A 14312-nucleotide genomic window follows, 5' to 3' on the forward strand; every position below is an offset into this window, starting at 1 on the left:
CTCTACAAGGTGTCTAAAGCGTTCCACAGGGATGCTGGCCCATGTTGACTCTACAAGGTGTCTAAAGCGTTCCACAGGGATGCTGGCCCATGTTGACTCTACAAGGTGTCTAAAGCGTTCCACAGGGATGCTGGCCCATGTTGACTCTACAAGGTGTCTAAAGCGTTCCCCAGGGATGCTGGTCCATGTTGACTCTACAAGGTGTCTAAAGCGTTCCCCAGGGATGCTGGTCCATGTTGACTCTACAAGGTGTCTAAAGCGTTCCACAGGGATGCTGGTCCATGTTGACTCTACAAGGTGTCTAAAGCGTTCCACAGGGATGCTGGCCCATGTTGACTCTACAAGGTGTCTAAAGCGTTCCACAGGGATGCTGGCCCATGTTGACTCTACAAGGTGTCTAAAGCGTTCCACAGGGATGCTGGTCCATGTTGACTCTACAAGGTGTCTAAAGCGTTCCACAGGGATGCTGGCCCATGTTGACTCTACAAGGTGTCTAAAGCGTTCCACAGGGATGCTGGTCCATGTTGACTCTACAAGGTGTCTAAAGCGTTCCACAGGGATGCTGGCCCATGTTGACTCTACAAGGTGTCTAAAGCGTTCCACAGGGATGCTGGTCCATGTTGACTCTACAAGGTGTCTAAAGCGTTCCACAGGGATGCTGGCCCATGTTGACTCTACAAGGTGTCTAAAGCGTTCCACAGGGATGCTGGCCCATGTTGACTCTACAAGGTGTCTAAAGCGTTCCACAGGGATGCTGGCCCATGTTGACTCTACAAGGTGTCGAAAGCGTTCCACAGGGATGCTGGTCCATGTTGACTCTACAAGGTGTCTAAAGCGTTCCACAGGGATGCTGGCCCATGTTGACTCTACAAGGTGTCGAAAGCGTTCCACAGGGATGCTGGTCCATGTTGTCTCCAATGATTCCCCACTGTTGTCAAGTTGTCTGGATGTCCTTTGGGTGGCGGACCATTCTTGATACACACAGGAAACTGTTGAGTGTGAAAACCCCAGCAGCATTGCAGTTCGTGACACAAACCGGTGCGCCCTGGTACCTTCTATACCAAACCCCGTTTTGGTCCAGTCAGTTGAGGAGGTGTTCTACCTCCCTGTACTATGTAGGAGTAAAGAGGAAGGGTTGGTCCAGTCAGTTGAGGAGGTGTTCTACCTCCCTGTACTATGTAGGAGTAAAGAGGAAGGGTTGGTCCAGTCAGTTGAGGAGGTGTTCTACCTCCCTGTACTATGTAGGAGTAAAGAGGAAGGGTTGGTCCAGTCAGTTGAGGAGGTGTTCTACCTCCCTGTACTATGTAGGAGTAAAGAGGAAGGGTTGGTCCAGTCAGTTGAGGAGGTGCTCTACCTCCCTGTACTATGTAGGAGTAAAGAGGAAGGGTTGGTCCAGTCAGTTGAGGAGGTGTTCTACCTCCCTGTACTATGTAGGAGTAAAGAGGAAGGGTTGGTCCAGTCAGTTGAGGAGGTGTTCTACCTCCCTGTACTATGTAGGAGTAAAGAGGAAGGGTTGGTCCAGTCAGTTGAGGAGGTGTTCTACCTCCCTGTACTATGTAGGAGTAAAGAGGAAGGGTTGGTCCAGTCAGTTGAGGAGGTGTTCTACCTCCCTGTACTATGTAGGAGTAAAGAGGAAGGGTTGGTCCAGTCAGTTGAGGAGGTGTTCTACCTCCTGTACTATGTAGGAGTAAAGAGGAAGGGTTGGTCCAGTCAGTTGAGGAGGTGTTCTACCTCCCTGTACTATGTAGGAGTAAAGAGGAAGGGTTGGTCCAGTCAGTTGAGGAGGTGTTGTACCTCCCTGTACTATGTAGGAGTAAAGAGGAAGGGTTGGTCCAGTCAGTTGAGGAGGTGTTCTACCTCCCTGTACTATGTAGGAGTAAAGAGGAAGGGTTGGTCCAGTCAGTTGAGGAGGTGTTCTACCTCCCTGTACTATGTAGGAGTAAAGAGGAAGGGTTGGTCCAGTCAGTTGAGGAGGTGTTCTACCTCCCTGTACTATGTAGGAGTAAGAGGAAGGGTTGGTCCAGTCAGTTGAGGAGGTGTTGTACCTCCCTGTACTATGTAGGAGTAAAGAGGAAGGGTTGGTCCCACGTTACCAGGGAGTGGTCCATTTCAATTCCAATTGTTCTGTTTTCAGAAAGCTAACCGTCCTGTTAAACACACACACACACACACACACACACACACACACACAACTACCATCCTGTTAAACACACACACACAGTCAACTACCGTCCTGTTAAACACACACACACACACTACAGTCAACTACCGTCCTGTTAAACACACACACACTACAGTCAACTCCAGTCCTGTTACACACACACACACACACACACACACACACACACACACCTTTGAGTTATATGATCTATTGTTAGATACTTCAGGCTGATTTGGACATGAATTGTGAAAATGCTAATATAAGATACCAATGACATGCATTGGATTTGTGCCACAAATAATAATAAAAAAGTTAACAATTGAAACAGTGGACAATACAACCAATGCATGGATTGCTGTCATACCTTGTCCATTGACTGCTGACAGGGTAATGAAACCAATGTAATTTGTGTGAAGTATCCTATTAACACCCGGAACAGCACCATCTAGTGGTCAGAACCTGTTAATATCAGGATGTAGGCGAGGACGTAAACCTAAACAACTCCAATGACTCATTTCTCTGAACAGGACAACAAAAACAACCAGATTCACTGAGAAAAAATAACATAGGACGAAGAAACAATACTCCAAGCCGCAGCTCCATACTACTTCTCAGACACAGAACTGATACTATAGTTGTTGCGGTGGTATTGGCATGAACGGGGTGTGGGGCATAGCCGTTAGCCAGACAACAGCAGACCAGGCATGGTTCCAATGTCTGATTAATGACAGACCCGAGTGCTGACAGGTCTTTCTCAGGGAGGTGTGCGGGTGTTCGCTACAGAGTGTTAGAGCAGAGGCGCTGCTGACTGCTACTCTGTGTGTGGGTGTTGTGTGTGTGTGTGTGTGTTGGATGTGTCTGGTCCGTGTCTCTGTGTGTGTGTGTGTGTGTGTGTGTGTGTGTGTGTGTGTGTTGGATGTGTCTGGTCCGTGTGTGTGTGTGTGTGTTTGTGTGTGTGAGTCACCTTGACTGCGAAGCTACACTTTCCCCTGCGGACCGCCCCCTCGTCCGTCTGCCACTGGTGCGGTCGGCTACTCTGTGTGTGTGTGTGTGTGTGTGTTTGAGAGTGTGTGTGTCACCTTGACTGCGAAGCTACAATTCCCCCTGCGGACCGACTCCTCGTCCGTCTGCCACTGGTGCGGTCGGCTACTCTGTGTGTGTGTGTGTGTGTGTGTGTGTGTGTGTGTGTGTGTGTGTGTGTGTTTGAGAGTGTGTGTGTCACCTTGACTGCGAAGCTACACTTCCCCCTGCGGACCGACTCCTCGTCCGTCTGCCACTGGTGCGGTCGGCTGGACTCGGGAACGTACACGTCTTTCTTTCGCCGGAAACTCTGCCGTAGCTTATTCATCCTGGACCTCCTGAGAAAGATGGATGGGGGGAAAAGGGGGAGCGAGAAGGGAGAGGGGGAAAAGGGGAGCGAGAAGGGGATGGGGGGAAAAGGGGAGCGAGAAGGGAGAGGGGGAAAAGGGCATGAGAAGGGAGAGGGGGAAAAGGGCATGAGAAGGGAGAGGGGGAAAAGGGAGAGCGAGAAGGGAGAGGGGGAAAAGGGCACGAGAAGGAGAGGGGGAAAAGGGGGAGCGAGAAGGGAGAGGGGGAAAAGGGGGACGAGAAGGGAGAGGGGGAAAAGGGGGAGCGAGAAGGGAATGGGGGGAAAAGGGGGAGCGAGAAGGGAATGGGGGAAAAGGGGGAGCGAGAAGGGGATGGGGGGGAAAGGGAGCGAGAAGGGAGAGGGGGAAAAGGGGGAGCGAGAAGGGAGAGGGGGAAAAGGGGAGCGAGAAGGGAGAGGGGGAAAAGGGGGAGCGAGAAGGGGATGGGGGGAAAAGGGGAGCGAGAAGGGAGAGGGGGAAAAGGGCATGAGAAGGGAGAGGGGGAAAAGGGCATGAGAAGGGAGAGGGGGAAAAGGGAGAGCGAGAAGGGAGAGGGGGAAAAGGGCACGAGAAGGGACAGGGGGAAAGGGAGAGGGGGGGAAAGAGGGGGAGCGAGAAGGGGGAAAGAGGGGGAGCGAGAAGGGAGAGGGGGAAAGAGGGAGCGAGAAGGGAGAGGGGGAAGAGGGGGAGCGAGAAGGGAGAGGGGGAGAGAAGGGAGAGGGGGAAAGAGGGGGAGCGAGAAGGGAGAGGGGGAAAAGAGGGGAGCGAGAGGGGGGAAAGAGGGGAAAGAGGGGGAGCGAGAAGGGAGAGGGGGAAGAGGGAGCGAGAAGGGAGAGGGGGAAAGAGGGGGAGCGAGAAGGGAGAGGGGGAAAGAGGGGGAGCGAGAAGGGAGAGGGGGAAAGAGGGGAGCGAGAAGGGAGAGGGGGAAAGAGGGGGAGCGAGAAGGGAGAGGGGGAGAAGAGGGGGAGCGAGAAGGGAGAGGGGGAAAAGGGCACGAGAAGGGAGAAAAGGGCACGAGAAGGGAGAAAAGGGCACAAGAAGAGACAAGAGCGAGAGAAGAGAGAGAGCGAGAGAGCAGTGTATGAGAGGACGCCACTAGATAAAAGACAGGAAGAATTACACCAACAGCTCTAACCAAACAACCCTGTGGGCGTGTTCTACGGTAGGGAAGGAAGTCAGTCAAGTTGCAGAGAACCAGTGTTTCCGCGGTAGTCATCATCGCCGTGGCGCCCTAAAACGTATGAAACACGAACAAATATTTACCCCTGGGAGGCTTTGAAGTCGCTGGAACAGGCCACGTTTCCCGTGCAAACGAAACCAGTAATGATTTAGCCATTTGGCTTGTGTTGTGTGTTCTATACAAGATACATACTCCTCTTTGTGGCACATTTAAGAGAAATAGAGAGGGATGCCAGAATTTAATATAGGCTGCGAAAAAATTGATTATATTTATTTAGTAGACTAGTGTTACCAGAGGAACCGCTTTACAATCTATATATGTTCTGTTATAATCTCTAGGACTGGCCACCCCTCATAGCCTGGTTCCTCTCTACCTGGTACAGCCAGAAGAGGACTGGCCACCCCTCATAGCCTGGTTCCTCTCTACCCGGTACAGCCAGAAGAGGGCTGGCCACCCCCTCATAGCCTGGTTCCTCTCTACCCAGTACAGCCAGAAGAGGACTGGCCACCCCTCATAGCCTGGTTCCTCTCTACCTGGTACAGCCAGAAGAGGACTGGCCACCCCTCATAGCCTGGTTCCTCTCTACCCGGTACAGCCAGAAGAGGGCTGGCCACCCCTCATAGCCTGGTTCCTCTCTACCCGGTACAGCCAGAAGAGGACTGGCCACCCCTCATAGCCTGGTTCCTCTCTACCTGGTACAGCCAGAAGAGGACTGCCCACCCCTCATAGCCTGGTTCCTCTCTACCCGGTACAGCCAGAAGAGGACTGGCCACCCCTCATAGCCTGGTTCCTCTCTAGGTTTATAATCTCCACCCAGTACAGCCAGAAGAGGACTGGCCACCCCTCATAGCCTGGTTCCTCTCTACCCGGCACAGCCAGAAGAGGACTGGCCACCCCTCATAGCCTGGTTCCTCTCTACCCGGCACAGCCAGAAGAGGACTGGCCACCACTCATAGCCTGGTTCCTCTCTACACAGCACAGCCAGAAGAGGACTGGCCACCCCTCATAGCCTGGTTCCTCTCTACCCGGCACAGCCAGAAGAGGACTGGCCACCCCTCATAGCCTGGTTCCTCTCTACCCGGTACAGCCAGAAGAGGACTGGCCACCCCTCATAGCCTGGTTCCTCTCTACCCGGCACAGCCAGAAGAGGACTGGCCACCCCTCATAGCCTGGTTCCTCTCTACCCGGCACAGCCAGAAGAGGACTGGCCACCACTCATAGCCTGGTTCCTCTCTACACAGCACAGCCAGAAGAGGACTGGCCACCACTCATAGCCTGGTTCCTCTCTACACAGCACAGCCAGAAGAGGACTGGCCACCCCCTCATAGCCTGGTTCCTCTCTACCCGGCACAGCCAGAAGAGGACTGGCCACCCCTCATAGCCTGGTTCCTCTCTACCCGGCACAGCCAGAAGAGGACTGGCCACCCCACATAGCCTGGTTCCTCTCTAGGTTTCTTCCTAGGTTTTGGCCTTTCTAGGGAGTTTTTCCTAACCACCGTGCTTCTACACCTGCATTGCTTGCTGTTTGGGGTTTTAGGCTGGGTTTCTGTACAGCACTTTGAGATATCAGCTGATGTACGAAGGGCTATATAAATAAATTTGATTTGATTTGGCTGAAATCGCGGCAAACGTGATCACTAACAGACCCTCTTAACATGGCTTCTGAAAGCAGATCATGTCAGGTTCTGCACTAGAGGGCAATGGCTATTTGTCATCAGCCTGGGTTTAAGTCGTGGCTCGTCTTGTGTTTAGGAAACTGTATGTTCAGGTTTTTTTTGCTGTTTTTGTTTGTTGTTGTATGTGAATAAATTAATGTATGTACAGAGCTTTTGGAAAGTTCAGACTTTTGCCACATTTTGCTACATTACAGCCTTTTAAACATTTGATTAAATCGTATCCTCATCAAATCTACACACAACACCCCATAATGACTAAGCAAAATATGTTTAGACATTTTAGCAAATTTGAAAAACATAATGGTCTGACATGCACTGCCAACTGTGGGACCTTATACAGACCGGTGTGTGCCTTTCCAAATCATGTCCAATCAATTTAATTTACCACAGGTGGACTCCAATCAAGTTGTAGAAACATCTCAAGGATGATCAATGGAGACAGGATGCACCCGAGCTCAATTTTGGCAGGTAGCCTAGTGGTTAGAGCATTGGGATCGCCCTGTCCTCTCTCCCGCTCGGTCCCTCGCTTCCCTCTCCCTCGCTACTTTCCGCCCGCTCCCCCGTGCTCCCTCTCCACACTTGTTTATTTAGGTCATATCATGTCTCAGCTCACTGCAGAGCTTAGGCAGGCGCCTGTCACTGCAGAAAAAGCCATGAAGAGGGGAGGAAAAGTAAACACAGCTTCTCTGCCACAACAAACCCATGACCTCTGAACCCTGGACATCTTGTAATGTTACCAGCTGTCTAATCCAACCACTAGGCCACGTTATTGACTAGTAACAGCTTGCATACTTTCCCTCTCACTCACTCGCTCCTCCTCCCGCTGACTCTCTCTGCAGCCTAGTACAGCACAGCCGAGTACAGCGCAGCACCGCCTGGTACAGTGGTGTATAGGGCAGCACCGCCTGGTACAGTGGTGTACGGCGCAGCACCGTCTGGTACAGTGGTGTACGGCGCAGCACAGCCTGGTACAGTGGTGTATAGGGCAGCACCGCCTGGTACAGTGGTGTACAGCACAGCCTGGTACAGTGGTGTACGGCGCAGCACCGCCTGGTACAGTGGTGTATAGGGCAGCACCGCCTGGTACAGTGGTGTATAGGGCAGCACCGCCTGGTACAGTGGTGTACGGCGCAGCACCGCCTGGTACAGTGGTGTATAGGGCAGCACCGCCTGGTACAGTGGTGTACAGGGCAGCCTGGTACAGTACACAAATCAAGCCCTGCAGGAGCTGTCACAGCCCCAGAGAGGAGGACTCTCCTCTTAATAAGCCCAGTACTGAGGGGCCTTTAAGACTGGGGCTCCCACCAGGACAGAGAAGGGGGGGGGTGGAGAGAGCGAGAGAGGGCACGACACACAGAGAGCGAGACAGAGTACTGGATCATGCTCTCACACCATACCATCCTTACTGACTGACAAACAGACACACACTTTCACTACTTAACTGATCAGAGGGAATGAAAGAGAAGAGGACTGAGAAAGAGGGAGGAAGGGAGAGAGGGAGCAGAGCAGAGTGTAGCTATAGCACTGCTGCAGATGTCCTGTACCCAGCCCGGTACTATTTCAATAATCTCCCAGGAATGTAAAACTGATTAAACCCTACAGAAGGATCCTAGGGAAGAGCGGGAAAGAGAGAGGAGGGAGAGGAAGAGAGAGAACATTTAACAACTCTGCAGAACTCCCTGGCTAGTTGCTAGCACCGTCTACAGTATTCTGTCCGTGTGTCTGACTCAGGACACTGCAGTCTTGCACTGCAACATAAAAACCAGCAAACCAACATATTACAGCGTATCTTAGAACCCATTTACACAAACACGGTATCAGCATCAAACCCACAAATCACGCCTACATAGTAACCCACGGCCCAGTGACGTCACAGAGAGAGAGACAGAACACTAAGTCAAGGTGCATCATGGTAACTCTGTAGTAGCTCTGGAGAGGAGACACACATGAAAGAATGAGAAACGTCGTTACCGCGGTAATCCAATTTTCCGGCATGCTCAGCGCTGGGCTGGTTATGTAAAGGAAGAGAGGTGTTACATAAACCTGGGCTAGCTTAACTACACACAGCAGGGTAGAGTGGGAACTACAATTACCAGGGGACACGAGGCAGAGTGAGACAAGGGTCAAGGTGGGAACTACAGTTACCAGGGGACACGGGGCAGAGTGAGACAAGGGTCAAGGTGGGAACTACAATTACCAGGGTACACGGGGCAGAGTGAGACAAGGGTCAAGGTGGGAACTACAATTATACCAGGGGACACGGGGCAGAGTGAGACAAGGGTCAAGGTGGGAACTACAATTACCAGGGGACACGGGGCAGAGTGAGACAAGGGTCAAGGTGGGAACTACAATTACCAGGGGACACGGGGCAGAGTGAGACAAGGGTCAAGGTGGGAACTACAATTACCAGGGGACACAGGTCAGGGTGACACAAGGGGTCAGAGGCTAGGGTGGAAACTACAGAGACCAGGGATAGAGTTCAAGGGGTTAAGGATCAGCAGGGCTGTATAGTGCTTCCATTTTGGTGAAATACAGTGCCTTTTGGAAAGTATTCAGACCCCTTGACTCTTTCCACATTTTGTTACTTTACAACTTTATTCTAAAAATGATTAAATTATTTCCCCCCCCTCATCAATCTACACACAATACTCCATAATGACAAAGCAAAAGCAATGTTATTTGTGTGCAAATTTTTATATATATATATATATTTTTTTTTTAAGTATTCAGACCCTTTACTCAGTACTTCGATGAAGCATCTTTTGGCAGCGATTACAGCATTGAGTCTTCTTGGGTATGCTACAAGCTTGGCACACCTGTATTTGGGGAGTTTCTCCCCAAGCTCTGCCAAGCTTGTAGCAGAGACAAGCTGAGGAAAAAAGGTACGAGCCGGCCGAAGATGAGAGTGAGGATGAACCGTCGCCTGTGCAGCCCAGAAGTAGGTGGTTGACCAACCTATATCTATGGAGTTGGAGGCGGCGCCAGAACACGAACACCATGGGGAACCACTGGAGGAGGAGCTGAGCCTCCCCTCCTCGATTTCAAGGGGACAGTCAAAATACCCGCTGGGAGCCAACTGTGGGGACAATTTGGGACTGCCCAGTTGGAGGATTCGAACTTGAAAGCCGCCGGAGCCCAAGTGATAGCGGTGGATGGACTTCCGGGGGTGAGTGACTAGCAGTACACCCCATAAATTGTTCTTAACTGACTTGCCTCGTCAAATAAAGATCAAATAAATATTTTAAAAATCATCAGGGTGCCCATTGAACGCATCGCCATGCACATAGTGGGACCCCTGGTAAAAACAGCACGAGGACACTAGTACATCCTGGTATTAGTAGATTATGCCACCCGGTATCCCGAGGCCATTCCCCTATGAGCGGCGGTATCCAAGCGAACAGGAGTTGTTCCACCTCTTTAGCCGGGTGGGCATCCCGAACGAGATTCTGACAGACCAAGGTACTGAGTTTATGTCCCACCTAATGAAAGATTTGTGTGCTCTCCTGCAGATCCGGACCCAGTCTTTCACCCACAGATCATCGGGATCTCGGTCACCTCCCTGACCAAGGCCCTTCTCTCTCTGTGCCTCGACACAATCATGTCTTTGAGCTCTACATACAATTCCTTCGACCTCATGGACTTGGTTTTTGCTCTGACATGCACTTGACAACTGTGGGACCTTATATAGACAGGGGTGTGCCTTTCCAAATCATGTCCAATCAATTGAATATACCACAGGTGGACTCCAATCAAGTTGTAAAAACATCTCAAGGATGATCAATGGAAACAGGATGAACCTGAGCTTAATTTCTAGTCTCATAGCAAAGGGTCTGAATACTTATGTAAATAAGGTATTTCTGTTTTTGGTTTGTCACTATGGGGTAGTGTGTGTAGATTGATGAGGAAATGTTTAAACTTAATAGATTTTAGAATAAAGCTGTAACATAAAATGTAAAAACAGTCAAGGGGTCTGAATAATTTCCGAATGCACTGTATGGCCTCTGCCACGCAGCCACCCCCCTCGGGGCCTCTGCCACGCAGCCACCCCCCTCGGGGCCTCTGCCACGCAGCCACCCCCCTCGGGGCCTCTGCCACGCAGCCACCCCCCTCGGGGCCTTTGCCACGCAGCCACCCCCCTCGGGGCCTCTGCCACGCAGCCACCCCCCTCGGGGCCTCTGCCACGCAGCCCCCCCTCGGGGCCTCTGCCACGCAGCCACCCCCTCGGGGCCTCTGCCACGCAGCCACCCCCTCGGGGCCTCTGCCACGCAGCCACCCCCCTCGGGGCCTCTGCCACGCAGCCACCCCCCCGGGGCCTCTGCCACGCAGCCACCCCCGGGGCCTCTGCCACGCAGCCACCCCCGGGGCCTCTGCCACGCAGCCACCCCCGGGGCCTCTGCCACGCAGCCACCCCCCTCGGGGCCTCTGCCACGCAGCCACCCCCGGGGCCTCTGCCACGCAGCCACCCCCTCGGGGCCTCTGCCACGCAGCCACCCCCTCGGGGCCTCTGCCACGCAGCCACCCCCCTCGGGGCCTCTGCCACGCAGCCACCCCCCCCCGGGGCCTCTGCCACGCAGCCACCCCCCTCGGGGCCTCTGCCACATCCTTCGAGAGCGAGAAAGATCCTGTGCTTTTGATCCAGTAGCATCGTTCTCTTAATTACAGTCACTAACTTCAAAGGGCTAAAATAAGGCAGAAACACTCTGGTGAGAAACTTTGAACTGAACTGGTGTAGACGGATACAGACAGACAACTCATCTCCACGACACTGCTGTTAGACCTGAGCACTCACCATTATGATAATATTTATTATTATTATTAATATCACCCCTTCAAAAACGTGGATTTGACAATTTCAACAACACCCAAGCAGATGCTAAGCTGCAAGACTCTTTTGCTAGCACAGACTGGAATACGTTTAGAGATTCATCCAATGGCATTGAGGAGTATACCACCTCAGTCATCGGCTTCGTCAATAAGTGCATCAACGACGTCGTCCCAACAGTGACCGTACGTACATATCCCAACAAGAAGCCATGGATTACAGGCAACATCCGCATTGAGCTAAAACTGCTGCTTTCAAGGAGCGGGACAGTAATCCAGACACTTCTAAGAACTCCCGCTAAGAAAGAAAGCCTCTCTGGTCTTGGCTATTGTGGAGAGGTTGGAGTCTGTTTGATTGAGTGTGTGGACAGGTGACTTTTATACAGGTAACGAGTTCAAACAGGTGCAGCTAATACAGGTAATGAGTGGGGAACAGGAGGGCTTCAGGTCTGTGAGAGCCGGAAATCTTACTGGTTGGTAGGTGATCAAATACTTATGTCATGCAATAAAATGCAAATTAATTACTTAAAAATCATACAATGTGATTTTCGGGATTTTTGTTTTCGATTCAGTCTCTCACAGTTGAAGTGTACCTATGATAAAAACAATTACAGACCTCCATATGCTTTATAAGTAAGAAAACCTGCAAAATCGGCAGTGTATCAAATACTTGTTCTCCCCACTGTATATATATACACACACACACACACATTCTGAAAGGCCCCAGAGTCTGCAACACCACCAAGCAAGGGGCACCACCAAGCAAGCAGCACTATGAAGACCAAGGAGCTCTCCAAACAGGTCAGGGACAAAGTTGTGGAGAAGAACAGATCAGGGTTGGGTTATGAAAAAAATATCCAAAAATGTTGAACATCCCACAGAGCACCATTAAATCCAGTATTTTAAAAAATGGAAACAATATGGCACCACAAAAAACCTGCCAAGAGAGGGCCACCAACCAAAACTCACGGACCAGGCAAGGAGGGCATTAATCAGAGAGGAAACAAAAGAGACCAAAGATAACCCTGAAGGAGCTGCAAAGCTCCACAGTGGAGATTGGAGTATCTGTCCATTGGACCACTTTAAGCCGTACACTCCACAGAGCGGCCAGAAGAAAATAAGCAAATATGTTTGGTGATCGTCAAAAGGCATGTGGGAGACTCCCCAAACATATGGAAGAAGGTACTCTTTAAGCTTGAGTTCATTTGCACACACAAAAAGACTGGTGTGTTGTCCTTGTTAATGCAGACAGACAAGAGCTCCAACTTCTTAATCATAGCCTCAATTTTGTCCCGCACATTGAATATAGTTCAACATAGTCCCTGTAATCCCAGATTCAGATTATTCAGGCTAGAAAAAACATCACCCAGATAGGCCAGTCGTGTGAGAAACTCGTCATCATCCAAGCGGTAAGAGAAGTGAAAATGATGGTCAGTAAAAGAAAAAACTTTAAGCTCAAATCTCGATAAAAAAAAAACGTGTCAATACTTTGCCCCTTGATAACCAGCGCACCTCAGTATGTTGTAAAACGGTAACATGGTCGCTGCCCATATCATTGCATAGTGCAGAAAATACATGAGTTCAGGGGCCTTGCTTTAACCTTTTAGCCACGGGGCGCTATTTTTATGTTTGGAAAAATAACGTTCCCAAAGTAAAACGGCCTATTTCTCAGGACCAGATGCTGGAATATGCATATAATTGACAGATTTGGATAGAAAACACTAAAATTTCAAAAACTGTCAAAATATTGTTGTAAAATAGAAGTGGCTTCTATTTTGAAAGCTCCGTGTTGTTCCATAGCATGCCTTCGCTCCATTTAAAGGGATATCAACCAGATTCCTTTTCCTATCGCTTCCTCAAGGTGTCAGTCTTCAGACATAGTTTCAGGCTTTTATTTTGAAAAATTAGCGAGAAAGATAACATTGCCTCAGTGGATAGCTGAGTGTTCGCATGAGTTTTGCTTGCGCAACACAGTGGGGCATCCATTGACTCTCCCTCTCCTACTGAAAAAGAGACTGTCGGTTGATATATTATCGATTATATATTTTAAAAACAACCTGAGGATTGATTATAAAAAAACGTTTGACATGTTTCTGTGGACATTACAGATACTATTCGGAATTTGTCCTGATGTCGTGACCACTCGAGCCTGTGGATTTCTGAACATAACGTGCCAAACAAACAGGCATTTTGGATATAAAAATAATATTTTGTTGTGTAACTGGGAGTCTCGTGAATGAAAACATCCGAAGATCAAAGGTAAGCGATTCATTTTATTGCTTTTCTGATTTTCGGGACCAAGCTACTTTGATGCTAGGTGTTCATAATGTTTTGTCTAGCTTGGATTGCTTTCACTGTAAAGCATATTTTCAAAATCTGACACGACAGGTGGATTAACAAAAAACTAAGGTGTGTTTTGCTATATTGCACTTGTGATTTCATGAATAGAAATATTTTTAGAAATATTATTTGAATGTGTGCTCTGCAATTCAGCGGTTGTTGATAAATTATCCCGCTAACCTGGGATGGGTAGCGTCAAGAAGTTAATAATTTTCACTGTAGTGTCCAGTGTACCCAAGTGTACCCAAGGACGCTGCAGTGTACCCAAGAGCCTCTGGGTGGACGCTGCAGTGTACCCAAGAGCCTCTAGGGGGACGCTGCAGTGTACCCAAGAGCCTCTAGGGGGGACGCTGCAGTGTACCCAAGAGCCTCTGGGTGGACGCTGCAGTGTACCCAAGAGCCTCTGGGTGGACGCTGCAGTGTACCCAAGAGCCTCTAGGGGGACGCTGCAGTGTACCCAAGAGCCTCTAGGGGGACGCTGCAGTGTACCCAAGAGCCTCTAGGTGGACGCTGCAGTGTACCCAAGAGCCTCTGGGTGGACGCTGCAGTGTACCCAAGAGCCTCTGGGTGGACGCTGCAGTGTACCCAAGAGCCTCTGGGTGGACGCTGCAGTGTACCCAAGAGCCTCTAGGGGGACGCTGCAGTGTACCCAAGAGCCTCTGGGTGGACGCTGCAGTGTACCCAAGAGCCTCTAGGGGGATGCTGCAGTGTACCCAAGAGCCTCTAGGGGGACGCTGCAGTGTACCCAGGTGGCGTCGGGAGCAACT

At 50.6% G+C, this 14312-nt stretch overlaps 1 protein-coding gene across 1 annotated transcript in view; it reads right to left on the reverse strand.

Annotated features, from left to right (window-relative positions):
- Positions 1-14312, reverse strand: part of LOC135526866 (protein numb homolog) — a 64071-nt gene that overhangs the window by 35225 nt on the left and 14534 nt on the right. The window contains 1 exon segment of the mRNA XM_064955536.1: positions 3384-3519. Coding sequence (XP_064811608.1) covers positions 3384-3509 — 126 coding nt within the window. The 5' untranslated portion in view covers positions 3510-3519.

This window comes from Oncorhynchus masou, chromosome 32, assembly GCF_036934945.1.
Source record: "Oncorhynchus masou masou isolate Uvic2021 chromosome 32, UVic_Omas_1.1, whole genome shotgun sequence".
NCBI classification, from domain to species: domain Eukaryota; kingdom Metazoa; phylum Chordata; class Actinopteri; order Salmoniformes; family Salmonidae; genus Oncorhynchus; species Oncorhynchus masou.